Here is a 19,065-nt window from a genome sequence, read left to right on the forward strand (position 1 = left end):
ACCCACAAACAGTAAAAAAAAAATATTTTGGCATTTGATAAACATAATTTGTTTATCTAGGTTATAAAACGAGACTTGCTCAATTTTTAATAGTGCTTTTTTTTTTTTTTTTTTTTTTTTTTTTTTTTTTTTTGGGGAAGGAGAGTGCATTTAATTGTATAAATGTTAAGTATATTGGAGTAGGGTTTTTAACAAGGCACAGGTTCAGAATTTACCCTCATTGACAACCACAATTCGACAAGAAGCTGCCGGGAAAATACAGAGGATCCCACTGCATTTTCCCAACAGTACAATCGAGGTGAAAAAAAGTGATTTTTCTGAAAACCCACAAAATAAAATAGTCTGTAAAAACAAACAGAAAAACCCTCAAAAGCGTATAAACTAAGCCAATTATAATTCTACGACAATCCAACCCAAATTTATGCATACTGATTTAGATATTCTTCAACTCGAGGACGCTCAGCAACCTTGCACTGACGTTCCAATGGCGGAATCTACTGTCAACAGCCGCACCAGAGACCTCGACCGCCTTCTGCTGCGCGCCGGCCATCTCGTCGATCCTAACTTTCAACCCAGTATTGAGGTTTGTTTCTCTCTCACCCCTTTTGGTTCTGTGATCGGTAAGTTTTGATTTTGGTTTAGGCATTTTTACAAACAGTTGGTGTGCGTAAAGGTTTTGACTTTGTTTTCTTTGATGGGGTGGCTTTAATTTTCGTGGGTTTTGATTGAATTTTGCAGTTGAAGGATTTTATTCAGGATAAGGCTAGAGTTTTGGTGGTTGGTGCTGGTGGGTTAGGATGTGAATTGTTAAAGGACTTGGCTTTATCGGGGTTTAAGAACATTGATGTTATTGATATGGACCGTATTGAAGTTACCAATCTCAATCGTCAATTTCTATTCAGGTTTATATTCTTGTTCATAATTCTCAACTTTATTTGATGTTTTTAATTTAATTCTATTGTGGGTTTTGTTATTAGTTTCGATGGAATTAGAATGCTTTCTTTAGAGTGCATTAGTTGTGTTGGAATTCATATTTACTAGGCAGGTTTTGGTGTAAGACTACTATTAGGAAATGATAGGTTCGTAGTTTGTAGAGTTGGGAAGATAACAAACTATACACTTCTTGCTGAAAATTTAGGTTTATTGATCTTTGGTAGTACCATTGCCATTTGCATCAACATATCTTCATTTGAGTTCCATGATAGTGAAAAAGCTTCAGTGTCTGATGCAGGGGTCAACTGAATCCCGTGATTCTTAGTTTGCATAATTGCTCACAATAGGCTTTTGATGTATGATTATGCTACCAATTGACAAATTCAAACTTATATCTTCCATATTAGTCAGAAGCTCCTGCCCCTTTCAAGGTAGAAGAATGTGTAATGACTTTTAATGCTAGAGCGAAAAGTTATCTTGTTTCCTGAATAGGCGATACATTAAAGGTGTTAAACCACCAAAGATTAAGCTCCTTTTTCTCAATTGGTTTTGAATTACATGACTAGGTATGGTGAAAAACCTGGGATTGTGAATTATATGACTAGGTATAGTTAAACTCTTGGGATATCAATGAGATTCAAGTAAATAATTGGATGTTGTATGTGGATACTTGTTTAGATTTAAGTGAACTTAGATTCCTTATAGTTAAGGTACACATTTAGCTCTAGGGTACAAGGTTTCTCAACCTCAAAATATGCAATAAAGTCTATTGATAGTTGTGTAGAAACCTAGTTTCTTTCTTTCTACAAACTGTAGTTTGGGTACACAACAAACTTTAATGACCAAATCACTAGATTGACATTTGAAGGAGGGGGTGGTCACATCAATAATGAATATACTTTGACAACAAATTCGCATATAAAATAGGCATGGATATCTATTTAACCAAAAAATTGGTCAGCAATTGGTTATTGAGGTCAGTGTATAGTACTTTTTGCCCTTTTATTTTTATTCTTATATATATTTTTTATATTCACCTTTTTTTTGGTGTACAACACTCACTCTCTTAGTTTCCTTTTGTCTTACTCTCGTCTCGTCAATTGGCGTGGAGTAAAAGGACGGAAAGGGGCGATTGAGTAGGTTGTTGGATGAAAGAGGTAGTTATGAAAATTGTATTAATAAAATCATTGGTGTAATGAGTTAAAGTTAGAAGAATAGATGTTATAACAAAAGATAGGTTTACTAAAGTTGTGCTCTATTGTCTTATATCCAAACAAATTTTGTTCAGACTTACATTGATGTGGGAAGCTTCCTTAAGGTGAGAAGGGTGAGCAATCTCAACCCTTTAAATGTAAATATCTACGGTCAAGATTTTAAGAACTAATGTGAGGATAAAAAACACTGTCAACTCTTGTAAATTAGACCAACATCTCTCTCTACTATTTTCTCTCCCTCTTTATTTATTAAAAGCTTGTCAAGCTTCTACCTCCATTGATGGTATCCAGCTATCCACTACTACCCTCCACTATCTCTTGAAGCTCTGAACTTTGAGATTCTTCGTCGAGCTATTTTTGGATCAATAACATGAATTTATCTTTCATTAGTTTTCTGCAATTAAAATACATCTTGATTTTTTTTAATTATTGTGATGATTAATTGATTATAATTTTCATTACGAAGGATGAAAAATCAGAATTCATAGCTTGATACATCAGATATTGCATTGTCCAGCTAGTTAGATTGATTAATTATGATATCGAGAGACTTGATAGTGTTGTTCGTTTGTCACAATTGGGAAATTATGATGTGGAGATGTTAGGCATGTTGATTTGAGCAAAATCAAGACTATCAGAATATCAATGTTTCTTATGACTTGTAATAAAGACTATATAAATCACGACTGATGTATCTGTAATAATGAATTCCAAATGTATGTATTATATATTTATAATGTATCTTTAATGTATTTTCAAAGTATCTATAATATATCTATAATGTATTTTTGATGTATTTATAATGTATGTTTGATGTATCTATAACATATAACTAATGTACCTATAATACATTTTTGATGTATCTCTATTTCTCACCTTCTCACAATAAACATATCTCACCGGATCTCAACCCTATATATTTGTATATATACGAAACCTTTGTTCTTTTATTATTGCAACAATTGCATGTGGATGGCTGCACAACTTTTAAAAAAGAGTCAAAGGGGGAGTTTCGGATAAAAAGATCCATGTGATAGTTAAAGAGAAGAGAAGTACAAGTGGTTTTGGGTAAGGTCGTAAGGACAAACCTGTAAGGTGAACACATACCAAAAGTAGAATTGTTGCCATAGTTTTGAAACTTCCTAAAATAAATAAGTTGCAATGACAAAAGAATAGAGGAAGTATATATGTTAAAAGTTATCAGAGGCAACACAAAAGTCAAATCTTCACAATCTCTCTGATTAATCAATTTGCAAGGTGGTAAGAGAGATTTCGTATTTCCTAAATATCTTGGCAATCCTTCTTGATGAAAAATGCTCTATTGCAGTTTCCTAGGACTTGTTATGTTATACAAGTATTGTTTATAGTGCAAATTGTAGCTTATCTATCTCTGCATACATGCTGTGATTATCATCTTGTTGTAGCCATGTCAACACCATTGACAAAGCATGTACATGTAATACGGGGTGGATTCCTTGAGGAGAAAGAAGCCTCAGTTATGTAGAAGGCAGAGAGATACTTAGGAGTGAACGATTGCAGAAGAAAGGCAATTTTTCCATATAAAAAAAAAAGGTCAGTTGAGGGTCAATCTGCCCTTAATTAGGGTCATGTGCTAACAAATAAGTCTCTACTTATCTCTTGTTTTCTTAACCTTTTGCTTTTGACTGAGAGCTGATTCCATTACCCTTTATAGTCATATACTCATTTATTTATTTTTCCCTTTGAAATGAGTTGTGACCTACTATCTAGTTTTCTCTATTTCCCATTACATAAATAACACTATGTGAGATTTTCTTTTTCTTATCATTTCACTTAAAAAAAATATCATTCTTGTCTCTGAAGTCCAAATGTAAAATTTTGATACTTCTCAAAAGTTTGTTTGCGTTCTTAAATTTTCTTTCCCGTATCCAATACTTAACCTATTTGTGTTTGAGTGTCATAGCATACACATGCTCTATGATTGTCTACTCCACCCTCCGTTTTAAGAGGTTAACTTGAAAGTAGATACTAGTTATTCAAAAGGAAGGGATGAGAAAAAAAGACATAATAATAATAATTAAAAAAAAAAAAAAGTAGGAGTGGAGACCGTGAAAGGAGAGAGATGTAATTAAAAAACAACAGAGAATTTTCAGTAAAAGGAAGTGATGCACTTAGGGTTAACTAGAGAGAGTACTCTTTTTACCCTCTCATTGTGCCCCACATTACTTTGGGTTCTTTGTTCTGAATTTAGTGTTAGATAGCTGGTAGCCTAAGGGGCTATGTTACCGGGACCTAAATTGAGTTAGACATGGGTATAGATTTAGTGGATGTTTTTTTAATGCATAATGGGCTACTATATACAACATGTGGGTATGTTTTTACGATTTTGGTCCATAATGAAGTGCCAAGTGCCCATATAATGTTGGAGCGTTGAGGGTGTAAAATATGTTTGAGGTGGAATAAAGAGTTCAAGTGAAATAGATGGTGCATAGGCAAAAACTAGTCTATAACTTCTTGGTGCATAAACCAAGTTAGATGAAATAATGTACTTTTGATTTTCTTTCCCCCTAGTTTGTTGGTTATAGATTATTCTGGCTTAGAAATAAATCCTCTTAGGGACTGGACATCTTGTCGAGATAAATCCTTATCCAATAGCGATTAAATACCCAGTTTAGGAGAGACCCACACCCACAACCCTGATACCATGTTAGATTTCAAGACAATATGAAATGGGCCTATGTTCCCCATTATTTTTCACATATTAGAGGAAAAATAAGTTTCTATTAAATTAAATAAGCTCTTATAAATTAAACCCTGAAAGTGAAAATTAGGTGAATACTGAATAATTAATTTAAAAAAGCGCGAAAAATTGCACCCGCTTTTGGATATATGGCGTGTATTAAATCTAAAAAAACCACAATAATCACAATTTGTTCTTGAAACAACATACTTTATATATAATTAATGTTTAAATTGACAAAAGGAAGCACGATTTATTACCAACCTCGAAGTGAAAACAAGTACTTATTTTAGACTTGAAGTGAGAAGCAAATCTTACAATCAAAATGAATAATAATTAGAGAGAAAAGCAAACATTGTAGCTCACTAGCTCTTCGAACTTGTTAGGCGTTCTACTAAAACATCAGTAATTTATATGATGAATATTATCATTAACACAATTTATTCACTATAGATAAAGTTATAAGCTTAGTGGCTTTCCAACCCACTTCATGTCAAGTCCTCACCATCATACACAAAATCATCATCATTTTCACCTATTCTTTTAATTAGCCACTTGATAGAATGGGATCAATGGTGTCTTTTCTTGTGTATCGGCACAGCAAAGCTGTCATAAAGACCATGTCATCAAATCGACCTTGTGACAAATTGGTTTGTCTTCTTTATGTTGTGAAAAATAAAGATTCTAAGTTACATCAACCATGAAATATTATCATATTTTAAAGTAAATTGACAACAGGCTACTTACAAGCTTAAAAACTCCTCGATTTTTCCCACAAGCAGTAGCTCTCCAAGTCCTAAGAACCTTTGTGACAAAACTTTTGAGGTTGGGACTTGAAGATCTATAGCAAGACCACCACTCTGATATTGAAAGTAAAGTAAAATGTTAATCTTTATGTACCTTTTGAGATAGAAAACTTCGATTTCCTTTATAAAATTGTAACAGTTATTACCTGATGATTTGGTGTTCATTTGTGTAATAGACTAAGATTGATTGAACAAGCTTGCTATATAATTAAGAGAAGGATGGATAATTCATTGATTGATTAAGTGAAAGGATTACAAAAGCAGTAGCTCGAGGCTACCAATCTCCTAGCAACTTGAGGTTACAACTCTCTAATGTATTCTTACTCAATTTCTGGATACTCTCCTTGTTGCACAAACTACAATACTTATACTAGGTTTACTAATGGTCAAAGTTGACCTTAAGGCTAACATGTGACTACTTGACATAAATAGAAAAACCATAAGAAACATAATAGAAACAGATTGCTTTCTTTCCTTCTCTTCTTCTTAATTAATTTTGTCCTCTACTTAATTGGAGTTGTCTTGATGCCTTGAAATGCTCCTTGCTGTTGCTGTCCTTTACTGTTGCTCTTGTCGCTTGACCTTCCTTCTATCATAGACCCGAGTAGGCTGTGGTTGACCCGGATCCATCACAATTTGTCTTATTGTCATATAATAGCAAAAGAGAGTGGGGGATTTTTAGAATGAATTCAACTTTAAAAGTATCTTGTCTTAGTGTTCCATATTCAGAACTACCTTGCAATGCAATCATACAAAGCTTTCTCAACTTCCTCACAACCTAATTGATTGGGATTATCACACCGCAGTGCACTTCCAATTTGATCAGCTCATGGTCTTTGGCGCTAGAATTTAATTGAGTAAATTATAATATAAATGGGATCTGTTAGGAATTTTTTAAAATGAGAAAAAAAAAAAGAGACAGGTATAAAGTTCATTTAATGATAAGAGATGTGAGAGGAAAGTGATAATATAGTAAGAGTGAGGACTATGGGAGGAGAGAAATATAATAAATACCAATAGAAGATTTCTAAAAAAGAAGCGATCGCTTTAAAAAGGTCAACGCTCCTTATAAAACGTCGAGAGTATAGAATTCTGGATTTAGATAATATCTCCGACTTGTGCAAAGATTGATGAAGTAGATAATTCCAGCCTTTGACTAATGTAAAGATTTGGGCAAGCTAAGTTTGACTATGAGTCCATTGGTAGTGTCATGTATGTACCAACTATCAAACTCTGATGAAACAGAACTTGCTTCTCTTCTCAAGAATCACTTAGTTTTTATTTAGAGCACTCCTCAAGTTACTTTTGTAAAGGCCCCTAGTTATTTATAGAGATACTAGAAGTCTTTAATTGTGAATTTTTATTTTAAATTATTTTTTTGTAATGTGGTTAGGTTCTCCTCTTCACTTGAAATTTTGTAAGTTGATTGAACATTTGAACATAAATCTTTTTTGGGCTTGTTTGAACAGTTCTGATTTTCTCTTAGAGTGATCCTACTGAAGTTATGTGAACTCATATAACTTATTTGAATGTTTATTATTCTTGAACTTTTAAATTAATTATCGAAAACTTAAAATTTTGGGAGAAAAGATGAACGAAATTCAATTGAAATTTGCATGCTTATGTGCATCTGACTTTTAAGTTTTAGTAAGCAAGCAAAATATCACGGCTAGGGTCCTAATCAACAAGGGCACATAGACTGTCTACCTCAATAGTCCCTTAATAACTTGATGATGTTGACACTAACATAAAGCTCTTTATAACAATCTATATGAAAGTTGAGAAATCCTTGATTGAAAGGTTTTGAGAAGTGAAATAGACTGTAAATATATTGGATGTGGAGAGAGGCATATATTTTTTTGGACAGTGGACAGAGAAGCCTATTAACACATTGAATCTTCTAATGGGCATTTCTTTAATTTCTGCATATTTTTAGTATAATATTAAAATTTATGTTTGTCTATTGTGGTAGATGTCATTGAGAAAGAGACTATAGCTATTCTCCCTCTCCAGTGGCCGAAAACCTTTTCTTTGCTTCTCAGCCATGGCCCCATGAATATAAACCTTAAATAATCACTTGAAAAACAGAACCTGATTAGATATGGGCTTCATGCATAATAATGAAACAAATTGACAGAGAGGCCATTATAAAATAGTTTACCTATGTATGTGGAATTTATAGGAGACAGTGCAGTTTTATTACACTATTTCGCTACTTAGTGACATGAAACTTCGCTTATATAGTGCTTTGATCCTTTATATTCCTTCGTTACTTAATTTTCCTATTCCGTAATATTCTTAAGACACATTCTCTTATATAGTGTTTTGATCCTTTATATTCATTCGCTACTTAATTTTCCTAATCTGTAATATTCTTAAGCCATCCTTGTTTTTTGGGGGCTAGGGCTGGTTAATAAGCTAACATAGATCTACATTAATATCTCCATGTTTGGTAACTTTAGCTGACCAGTCTGTTGTTAATTAATTGCTTGCAATTTTATGCTTATATGTGGCACTTTGATAAATACAATTACAAATAGGATAAATGGATAGTAACAAAACATACGACTCTTAACATAGAATTGTTTGTAGCTTTATATTACATGTTAACTTTGGAGCTGAACTAGTAGATAAAGTGAATTGCAGCTTGGGATTCTTTTATGTGCTGAAAGTTAATCCTGTATATTTGGTTAGAATTGCACAACCAAGTTGGCAGACTCAGCAACTTTTCACTATCCAGACTCCAGATAGAATAACAGCGATGGAAAAATATTTGAGTTTTAGCATTCAGGCTGAAATTTGCTGGAAATAATTGTACAATATTATCTCTTCCTAATGCTTCTCCTGAAGCTGCTCTTGTTTTGCTTATTATCTTATGATGATAACTGAATTACGTCTAATCTCTGTTCTAGGAGGGGGCAATACAGATGTTTACAAAACCTTATTTTAATATTGCACCTGTTATAACACTCAAGTCTATGAATTCTGTTGAATTAAAATATTTAATTCATCTCCTTTCTACTCAGGCTTGAAGATGTGGGGAAGCCAAAGGCTGAGGTTGCTGCAAAACGTGTAATGGAAAGAGTTAGTGGTGTCAAAATTGTTCCGCACTTTTGTCGGATAGAGGATAAGAATATTGATTTCTACAATGATTTCATAATAATTGTTCTTGGGCTAGACTCTGTTGAAGCAAGGAGCTATATAAATTCAGTAGCTTGCAGTTTTCTAGGTATGTTCCTTTCATCTTTGTAATTTTTATCTGCTCACAGAAGATTTAACAGCTACCTTGCTATGCTGACCTTTTTTTGTTTTTTTGTTTTTGTTTTGTTTTTTTTCCCCGCTCTTGTATATGCTGATTGTAAATTTGTAATCATGTATTTGTTTGTTGTACCTTCCTTTCTACCCAAATCTCGAACTCTGATAATGAGATCAAAATCTTATGATATTCTTATTCCTATCTAATTATAGGAAATGGTTAGGTACATGTTGAAAATTATGTTATTGATAATAATTATTATGGATTATATTCTAGATGAACCCTTTATTGAATTTCTTTTGAGATTAGAGGAGAAGTTACGAAGTCAAATCTCTTTGTAAGAGGTAATCAATCATGAAAGCCTTGGACTGGAGTACATACATATGGACCACAAAAGAATGTATGTATTTCAGATACTATGTATTCAGTTTTCAGGAGTGGAGAGGAAAGGAGATTATAGTTGGCTAGGGCTAGCCTTTGTAGATATTATGCAAACTCTAACATATGTGAAAAGGCTGAGAAATTAAGCGAGTGTGATGGTTCAGGAAAGTCATTTGTTGTTAGTTTTTAACGTTGAGTGTGACCCTTATTTTGGGACTAAGGCTTTGTTATTGTTGTTGTTGTGGCCCTTAATTTGTTGGGCATTTAACTCTGTAGAATTTATTTTGCTGTCTCTGCTGCTGACTTTTAAAGTCTGTTCTATAGAGACAAGTGTTAGATAATTATCACAGTTTGAAATTCTCTTGCTTCCTGAAGTCCATTTCTGGAAGAATTCTTCTGATGGTTGCTTACTGGTCATCAACGACTATATATACTTGCTGGAATTTATTTGTGGCCTATTTCTCTAATGTGATGTTTTTGCTTCTTAATACCTATGCTTATAGTGGCGTTTTTTGTTGCTACAGAGTATGATGAGAATGAAAAACCAATAGATGAAACTGTTAAGCCTATGGTGGATGGTGGAACTGAAGGTTTTAAGGGTCATGCTAGAGTAATCATACCAGGAATGACACCTTGTTTTGAATGTACCATCTGGCTTTTCCCTCCGCAAGTCAAGTTTCCGTTATGCACTCTTGCAGAGACGCCTAGAACTGCTGCTCATTGTATAGAATATGCCCATTTAATTAAATGGGATGAGGTTGCAAACTTGTTCATTCTCATCTTTTGTATCTTTGTACTCCACCTCACGATTTTGTTGGTGTAATTTGACATTCTGATCAATGTGCAGATTCATAGTGGCAAAACTTTTGATCCTGATGATCCTGAAGATATGCAATGGGTCTATAAAGAGGTAGATTAGGTTTAGCCATTTTTTTAATTAATTAGAGATTATATCTCTTCTTTTGTCTGATCTTTCTTGTACTTTGTAGGCTCTCAAGCGTGCTGAGCTTTTTGGCATTCCTGGAGTCACATATTCTCTGACACAGGTATGTGGGCCTTTAAAGGAAGGAAGAGCGGGAAGAAAAAGGGGAGGGAAGGGAGAAGTCTAACTTCTTTACCCCTTTTCCACATTGTTGCTTTTCTTTTGTTTTTGTTGCCCAAAATGAATCGTTTGGTATATTCTATGCCTTAGTTTAGAACAGGACCACAGTAAAAAAAAAAAAAAATTTACCTGGTATATCCATTCTCCACTGTATCTGTATGTACTTTTTTTAAGTTTATTGCCGAGTGACAACTACTCACTATTGTCTCCAATCCTTCTTCCCTGTGAAAAATATGGAAGTGGCTGCCCACTAAGAAGGAGCTTTTTTTTTTTTTTTTTTTTTTTTTTTTTGTATAGTTAATCAGTTTGTGATGACACCTTCCTGTCTCGTTAAATTAGACATGTTTTTTGAGGAACTGCAATTTCAAAATGTACAAGTTCTCTCTCCCTCCTCGCTCAAAAAAGGAGCCTTTGGTATTAATATCAGGATTGTGTTTATGTGTAACTGGTATTTGCTCTAATTTTTTTCAGGGAGTTGTAAAAAATATTATACCAGCTATTGCTTCAACAAATGCTATTATATCAGCTGCTTGCGCACTAGAAACACTGAAGATTGTATCTGGATGCAGTAAAACCATGGACAATTATTTGACGTGCGTTCTACATTCCCTTTTTTTCTAAATATATTTTGTGTTCAATTTATTGAATTACATGCGTCTTACTTGTAACATGTTATGATTATTGCAGGTTCAATGGAGTTGAAGGTCTACACACTAAAGTGACACACTTTGAGAAGAACATAGACTGTATTGTTTGTGGTCCTGGAATTCATATGGAGTTGGATACTTCTTGCACTCTGCAGAAGGTTTATTCGAAATATTTCTCATCACCTTTAAGTACTTTCCTTTACTGTGAAGTTCATGATGTTGGGTTCCATGTCTTTATTGTGTGACTGTCTGAATGCTGATGTGATGGCTTCCATTAGGCAATGGGACAGTTAAGGTTATTTTCCCATTTGCATACCCACTTACAAGTTTCATAGTGCCATCTGCAATGTGTACAAACCCCACATATTGGTGGCTACAAAACAGGATACAGGTCTGCCTCACTACCCGTTTGAACATTTGTTACTCACCCATCCGTCCACCTGCTCTAATTATAGTATACAATATCTTCTTTCCACCATAATTCAATAGGAAAAAAAGTTTGCATAAGCTGTGCAATTCATGCATGTCATGGTGTATGAGCTCTTGCTTTGGTTATGATCTATTAGTATACTTCAATACTATAAAAATAAGGTTGGGCAACTGGGTATGAGGTATGTACATTCATTACTTAATACTTGACTTACCCACATAGCCACCCAAATATGGTGCAATATCCCTATGTAAAGTGACCTTGTGCTAGCTCTAGATTGTTTGTGTACCTAGGTCCCAGTTTTTTCATGAATGTTGGAAGAAGATGATAGAAGACTTAATCAAGGAATATTACAAGTTTTTATAAATGGGATGTAGTTTAGAGAAAGAGGTTTTTACTAAGAGTTTAGTTGGGTTATTTTTCTCACTATTCGGGGTTCTATCTTTGACAATCTTAACAGTCGATAGTCCCTTTGTGGAGGGTAGACATATTTTGGATTCGTTCTTGTGGCTAATTAGGTGGTAAATGATGCTAAATTGACGGAGCATGTCCATGAGGGTCATATTATTGAATAAATTAAAATTAATGTAGATTAGATAATGGCATAGAAGTATTGAATCTTTGTGGAGGAAGTGGATAAGTGACTGCTTTTTCTCACTTGTCAGTTGGTCTTAGTGAAGGATCAGTTTAAGAGTTTCTTTGGGGCATAACACGGAGGGATTCTCATCATATTTCCCTTTTTGGTTCTTTATCTTTCAAATCAATTTTCTTGCTAAGGTGGAGATGTTTATTTGGTTTCTCAACGTGCGTTGCCAGGTTTTATAATCAAAAGCATCTCCCAATCTTGTTGGGATTTTGGTTGTTTTGATTCCTGACATCACTCAAGGAAAATCTTGTATCCTTAAGCCGTTAAGCCCCCTTCTATTGTCCCCCTAATGGATTTGTAAGTCACCAAGAACCTGTTGCCTACCTAGTTTCTTCGAGTGGTTGTAGAGGAGCTATGATTAGAAATAGAGGTGGGGGTATCTTATGGGTTAGCCATTAATATTGTAAGCTTAATTCTTGGTGGTTTGGTTTCTGGGGAAGAAGAAGAAATGGTGGGGAAGTCGTTATGGTGACATCCACTCATACTGGGTTCCTCGTGGCATAATGAAAAGCTATTATGGGCTTCTGCTTGAAGAAATTTTTCAGTCATGGGAACTTGTACCCCAGCTAGTTTCTGTTAACTAATGATCAACGGTAGTGCTGGGATAGTTAATGAAATTGATTTTGATGGGTCCTTAAGTTTTTTCCTTTCTCCTTTACTACAGATGCTTAGTTTTTTTAAAGATTATATCTTATACAATTTTAATTACTGGGAATTGTCTCCCCTCTTTTTATTTATTAATATTTGTGTGTGTGGATTATGAGTATTTTTTTTTTCTTTGGACCAAATTGTTTCCCTACCTTTTGAGATGACTCTTATAAATAATGTTTGGACAATTGTAGCCTCTAAAATATTTATTTGCCTATTTACCCTCAATAATGTTAAATGCCTATATTTTTGAACTCTAAAGAATAGTGTGCGGACATTTAAACCCCTTCTATTTTATTTTTTTTATTTTTATATTAGTATAATTCACTCTAATGAACCCCTTTTGTTACAATAAAAAATTCATTCACTTGTCCCTATTTCACAATATAATTATATCATCCAAAAACTCTTTACACTGTGTATCCACACGTTATGCATTTTATGTAAGGAAAGGAGGGAATAGTGTGCTGAATTTCCAAATTTTGCCTGTTGTTTGGGACTTCTCCATATGATAATGTTTTTCTAATTGCATCTCAAGTTGGAAATATTAGTAGGTTTATATGAAGTTCAGTTTTCACCAGATTGTATATATTGCATCAATGATACAAATTTTACACTTTTTTAATCGATTGATGTAAAAAATACTTTTAATTAATCACCATAGAACTGTACAAGGGTACAAGCATAATTAGATATGTGATCTTTGTCTTTGTCCTTTGACTTTATGTGGTAAACGCATTACAAAAGCGAAAATTATAAATGTACCCAAAAACTAGTTTCGAAGACATCAACTTATTTTAATTATTATTTTGATAACATCTGCTTAATTTTATTTTATTTTATTTTATTTATTTATTTTTTTTTTTTTATAATTTTTTTATGTACCCATTTGATTTTGGGGATTGAGGAAAATATGTTGTTGGATAGGGTGGTGTGGAGGGAGAAATTCACGTCAACGAAATGTCGTGATTATATATATACTTGTTATATTTATTTACGTATTTAATTTTATTTGACTACTCGGAATAATCACTTTTGGTTCATGTAGCCCCACTTATGGGATTAAAGCTTGGATTGATTGATTTAATTTTATTATTTTAGCCCACTAATGTTTTGTAAACTGTATTGTTTTCCTTTGTTAAAGTTTGCTCAAACCTTTATGTTTTTTCACTCCAACGTTTTAATAACACCCCCCCCCCCCCCTCCCCTATTTTTTCTTTAATGCTCTTTTGTTTGCTCACTTCACTCAGCTTTTTCAAACTCTTTCAATTGATTATTTTTGTTATGTCATTTTCTTTAAATTGTAAGATTCCTTATGACAATTCATGTTAGCCGACCACAAACCATTTTGGGACTAAGGCTTTGTTGTTGTTGTACCCATTTTTTATCGCATTTTTCAGTGTGCTTTCGTAATTATCAATATCTTTATTTCCTTACTATCAAAGTTGTAAAAATTACTTTTTAGAAACTACATATTGAGCAGATTTTAACCAGACAGAATTTGTGAAGACTGTAGTAGATGTGTACATCTTTTGGAAACAGGAGTACAATCTTTGACTTATCATTTGAATAGGACAGTTCTAGGTGGAGTGACTTTTTCACACTATAGAATTGCAAGGATTATGAATGTACGATCATGCTTGTCCGTAGAGTAGATTAACTGTTTGCTTGTGCACTTGCATTGTCGAACATTTTTGTTTGGTCTTGGAACCTGTCATTAAATTGCTTAATTAAAAGGGGGAGAGGGAGGGCAGGGGGGTGGATATTGTGATTCCAATGAACTAGAGTATTGTAGCTTCCCTTTGCTGTCTTGTTGTATCTTGAAATGGGTGCTTAGGCTAACTTTTTTCTCATGGTTCTATGGTGCAACAGTTCCTTGAACTACTCGAGAAGCATCCAAAGCTGCATCTGTCAAAAGTCAGTGTGATTTTCGAAGGGCAAAACCTGTACATGCAGGGACCACTCGAACAGGAGACACGATCAAATCTATCAAAAACATTATTTGACTTGATGGGAAGAGTTCCCAGTGGCACTGTTCATGTGAATGGCACATCTAGCAAGAACGACAAGAAAACATCTGGGTTAAGAAAATTACGTGTTTTCTTCAAGGGAGCCGATGGGATGACAGATATGGATACCGCTGGTGGTGCATAGTTACATTGATTTTATATGGTAGATAACATGTGAACTATATTAATCTTATTACCATCCTCTTCCTGCCCTAAATTCAATTTTTGTCCATTGATTGATGTAATCAGGACCTTTGGAGCCCTGACCATCATTTTTTTGGCTGGGTAGAGCTTATGCTTGGGGGTGGTACTTAACTACTTTTCTGCCATTTTACTTTTAGAAGGGGTAGATTTCGTAGCTGCTTAATCTGTATGCTGTTCACGGAAAGAGCCTGAAGTAGGTTGGTTCTTCCATAATGTTGCTGGCAACAGGCTTTAGCTGCTTGTTGCTTTTCCTTCTAAAGTAGTGGGACTAGTAAACATGTGATCAACAAACTCATCTACTAGATTGATATATGTACATCATTTTGGTACTTGTTTGAGCTGTTTTAAATGATTTTAGCAGTTGTTTCTCTTTGCTGCATTGTGTCAAATGCTTTTGAGTTCTGCCTGGAGCTTCATTGAGGTTTTGGATTCAAGAAAAGATAGGAGTTATTTCGACAGGGTCTTTTATTTATCTTTTGAAAAGTTAAAAGGATATCTCGGTAATGTGGATTCGAGATGAGGTTCGTGAAACTCTTTCCTCGTTGGTTACTTGTGACATTCGTAAGGTTCCTCAGGCCTTAGTTGCTGCTGCTCATATCCTAGCTGGTGCTGCACGACATCGAAATTTGCTTTATTTTCATTTTTATAGTTGTTTTTAGTATCCCAAGTTGAGAGGAAAGGAACTTATGGTTCGTTTGGCATCGCTATGATTTTCTGTTTTTTTGGTTTTTTGTTTTTTAAAATCATATGATATATATATTACATAATGGATAAAAAATTAGTCAAATTTATTAAAATCATAATAAGTTATTAAAATCATAATGGATAACCCAGCCTGCCCCTGTTCTATAACTAGAACTATCCCAAGCCCCATCCACAATCAAGCAAGCTGTTGAGGAAATATTAGGTAACCCTTGCAAACAAAACCACGGGACAGCGGACAAACCCGGAATAGCGGCCGAATGAGTATGAACCGAAGAGTTCTTCAGCTCCTGAGCTTGAACACACCGAAAATACCAATCCTTAGCCAAGCTCTTAATTGTACTAGGCGACCAGACTGCCTGCCTGAACCTCAGGTTCTTAGAAAGCCAAATAGCCTAGAGAATAGCAAATAACGCCATAACCTTGTTTTCAGAACCAGACGAAGAGTAACGAGAAATAGACTCAGCCAACCAAACCCTAAAAGCTGAAGACTGTGAAAACACCCAGGGAACCCCAACACCCCCGACTCCCACAACAGACGAACAGACGGACAATCCGTGAAAGTGTGTGCCGCCACCTCCAACTCAGCATGGCAAAAAGCACAAAGCGGATCAACCGGACAACCACGAGAAGAAAGGAGGGCGGACAACAGAAGAGCGTCCTGCAACAACTTCCAACCAAAACATTTCCAACGAGGCAGAATAGGTAACCTCGAAAATTTCCGCCACCACGAAGGAGACAGCTGACAACCTGAACCCAATGAAATGCCAGACTGGCATTGAAGGGCACAAGCTGATTTTGAAGAAAAAACACCGTCCCTAGTGAACTTCCAATAAACAAAATCATCCATCAGCCGCTCCGGACGATCCAACGACAAAATCCTCATCGCAGAATGAGAATCAAAAAAGTTGTGAACAACCGAATCATCCCACGCGTAAGAATGCGGATCAAATAGAGAAGAAACAAGAGACGGCCTAGCCGCCTCCGATGGCTAATCCTTAAAGTGGACCGGCCCACCTGGAACCCAGGAATCCTCCAGAATCCGAACTCTAGCCCTCGAACCGACCTTCCAAACTAAACCTGTAGATAACACCGAAAAACCTGAAAGCAGACCCCTACAACCCCAAGACGGACGAGACACCAAAGCTGCTTCCCTATTCCTCAAAAAAGGATATTTTGCGAACAGTAGAAGAGAAACCAGCAACTGAGGGGATTGAATAAGGCGCCAGCTTTTCTTAGCTAACAAAGTAGAGTTGAAAGGAGCAACACTACGAATTCCCAAACCTCCCAAGCCCTTTGGGAGATGCAGCAAAGCGGGAGACTTGATAGCCATTCCTCGACTTGAATGAGAAGATTTCCACCAAAACCTAGCTAACAAGTTATCCATCTTGGAGCAAATAGTCTCTGGAATTTTAAAAACCGATAGAATGTGATTAAACGAAGCTACTAACACAAAATTAATAACAACCAATTTTGTAGCAGAAGAGAGATGCAAAGACGCAAAACCCTCAAGTCGTTTAACCACCTTATCTAAAAGAAAATTAAATTCCGAGCATTTACTTCGCCCCAGATCAACCGGGAGCCCCAAATAAGAACCAAGCCGGGACTTGGATCACAATCTCAAACAGTTAGAAAGATGGTCACGATAATCCTCCGGCGTATTAGGACTAAATTTAACTAACGATTTCTGCATATTAAGCATTTGACCTGAAATATCGCAGAAATCAAAAGGCACATGCATCACCTGATCACAAGTAGAGGGCGACACCTGAAAAAACAACAAGGAATCATCGGCAAAAAATAAATGAGAGATGGTCGGAGCTCCTCTTGCAACTTTAATTCCCTGAAAGAGACCCTCAAATTCTGCCTTGCGTAACATAGCAGAAAGAACTTCCATGCAAAGAACAAACAGATAAGGCGAGAGAGGATCCCGCTGACGTAATCCACAACGAGGCCTGAAACTCTCAGTCGGAGCACCATTAACTAAGACTTGGTACGAGACTGTCGAGACACACCAAATAATCAATTGAATCCAATACGGAGGGAAACCAAACGCCAGAAGAGCACGAGCTAAAAAATCCCAGGCCACCCTGTCATAAGCCTTGTTCATATCCAGTTTCAAAGTAGCATAAAAGCGTTTCCTGGCTTTGGAAGCATTCATGAACGATATCAACTCATGAACCATCAAACAATTATCAGACATAAGTCGACCAGGAACAAAAGCTTTTTGGAACTCCGAAATTAAGCTTGGAAGCACCCCTCGCAACTGATGAGACAAACACTTCGGAATGCATTTGTAAACAACATACATAGACCAATAGGGCGAAATTGAGAAATGAGTTCAGGATGATCAATTTTCGAGAGTAAAACCAAAAAGGTACGGTTCCAGTCCTTAAGCAAATACCCATGAGCAAAGAAAAACTGAACAACCTTTATGACCTGATCACCCAACCTATCCCAATGAGTTTTAAAAAAAGCCGAAGGAAACCCATCCGGTCCTGGAGATTTCTCGTCTCCAATACTAAACATAGCATGTTTTATGTCCTCATTAGAAAAAGGGGCCAACAACGTCTGACGTTGAGTCTTAGATTACGAAGGCAAGTGAAGAGATTCCCAAGGAAATTGAGAAACCGAGGATCGAATCTCGGAAGGAGACTCTGAGTTCCCCTTAAAGAGATTTGAAAAAATCCAAAGCTAAGGTACAAATACTCCCAACATCCGTTACCCAAGCTCCAGCATTATCCTGAAGGCCAATTATAGTGTTGCGTCGCTTTCTAGCTTGGACAACAGAAAAAAGTAACCGGGTGTGTTCATCCCCAAACGCTTCCCACTTCACTTTAGCTCTTTGTTTCCAGAAGAGAAAAGCAGCCTGAGCCTCGACAATTTTCTCCATCCTCAAGGATTTGAAAAGACACCGACTGTAACGAGAATCCAAAATAGCCGCCGCTTGAGAAACCTCAGCCACCAACGCTTTCCTATCAATACCCCACAACTTCTTATGAGAAACACACCAAGCCAGTGAGCGATGTCGCAGAAGACATAGTTTCTTAGACAAAGAGAACATATGAGAGCCCGGAATATAAGTCATAAAAATAGCCTACACCATATCTGCCACCTCTAAAGCATAAAGACGCCAATTCTCAATCCTGTAAGGCCTTTTACATCTACCAGCAGACAAAGAGTCACAAAGAACAATTGCAGCATGGTCAGAAAACAGAATAGGTTGGTGCTGAACCGAAGTTGTAGGTCTGTCATGTAACCAAAGAAATGTAGCATATGCCTTATTCAGTATTTCAAAAGTAGGGTCGGTCATTATTCTCCCATTAGTCCAAGTGAAAGCAGGCCCTGAAAACGGTATATCAATCAAC

The 19,065-nt window shown here is 35.7% G+C and overlaps 2 protein-coding genes across 2 annotated transcripts; one reads left to right on the forward strand and one right to left on the reverse strand.

Annotated features, from left to right (window-relative positions):
- Nucleotides 1-231: 231 nt before the first annotated feature.
- On the forward strand, nucleotides 232-15,364 carry LOC145583027 (NEDD8-activating enzyme E1 catalytic subunit-like). The gene is made up of 9 exons (XM_081640132.1): nucleotides 232-583; nucleotides 739-902; nucleotides 8,699-8,901; nucleotides 9,834-10,066; nucleotides 10,157-10,219; nucleotides 10,299-10,355; nucleotides 10,883-11,004; nucleotides 11,099-11,216; nucleotides 14,655-15,364. The coding sequence occupies exons 1-9, from the start codon at nucleotides 422-424 to the stop codon at nucleotides 14,934-14,936; spliced, it is 1,404 nt and encodes a 467-aa protein (XP_081496258.1). The 5' UTR covers nucleotides 232-421; the 3' UTR covers nucleotides 14,937-15,364.
- A 1,324-nt stretch (nucleotides 15,365-16,688) lies between these two features.
- LOC145580917 (uncharacterized) lies at nucleotides 16,689-18,785 on the reverse strand. The gene is made up of 3 exons (XM_081638000.1): nucleotides 18,423-18,785; nucleotides 17,324-17,963; nucleotides 16,689-17,227 (listed from the first exon to the last, which is right to left on the reverse strand). Exons 1-3 carry the CDS (start codon nucleotides 18,783-18,785, stop codon nucleotides 16,689-16,691), a joined length of 1,542 nt encoding a protein of 513 aa, XP_081494126.1.
- Between the last annotated feature and the right edge of the window lie 280 nt (nucleotides 18,786-19,065).

Source organism: Chenopodium album, chromosome 15 (assembly GCF_948465745.1).
Source record: "Chenopodium album chromosome 15, dcCheAlbu1.1, whole genome shotgun sequence".
Lineage (NCBI taxonomy): Eukaryota > Viridiplantae > Streptophyta > Magnoliopsida > Caryophyllales > Amaranthaceae > Chenopodium > Chenopodium album.

Bases quoted from the DNA above. Each gene is read 5' to 3' on its own strand.
- LOC145580917 (XM_081638000.1), bottom strand. From the start codon at position 18,785: ATGACTTATATTCCGGGCTCTCATATGTTCTCTTTGTCTAAGAAACTA. The intron at 17,964-18,422 runs GTAACGGATGTT...TTGTCTCATCAG, and splicing joins AGGATAATGCTGGAGCTTGG to TTGCGAGGGGTGCTTCCAAG. The intron at 17,228-17,323 runs GTTTGAGATTGT...ATTTTCTTTTAG, and splicing joins TCGTGACCATCTTTCTAACT to ATAAGGTGGTTAAACGACTT.
- LOC145583027 (XM_081640132.1), top strand. From the start codon at position 422: ATGCATACTGATTTAGATATTCTTCAACTCGAGGACGCTCAGCAACCT. The intron at 903-8,698 runs GTTTATATTCTT...CTTTCTACTCAG, and splicing joins AATCGTCAATTTCTATTCAG to GCTTGAAGATGTGGGGAAGC. The intron at 8,902-9,833 runs GTATGTTCCTTT...TTGTTGCTACAG, and splicing joins AGTAGCTTGCAGTTTTCTAG to AGTATGATGAGAATGAAAAA.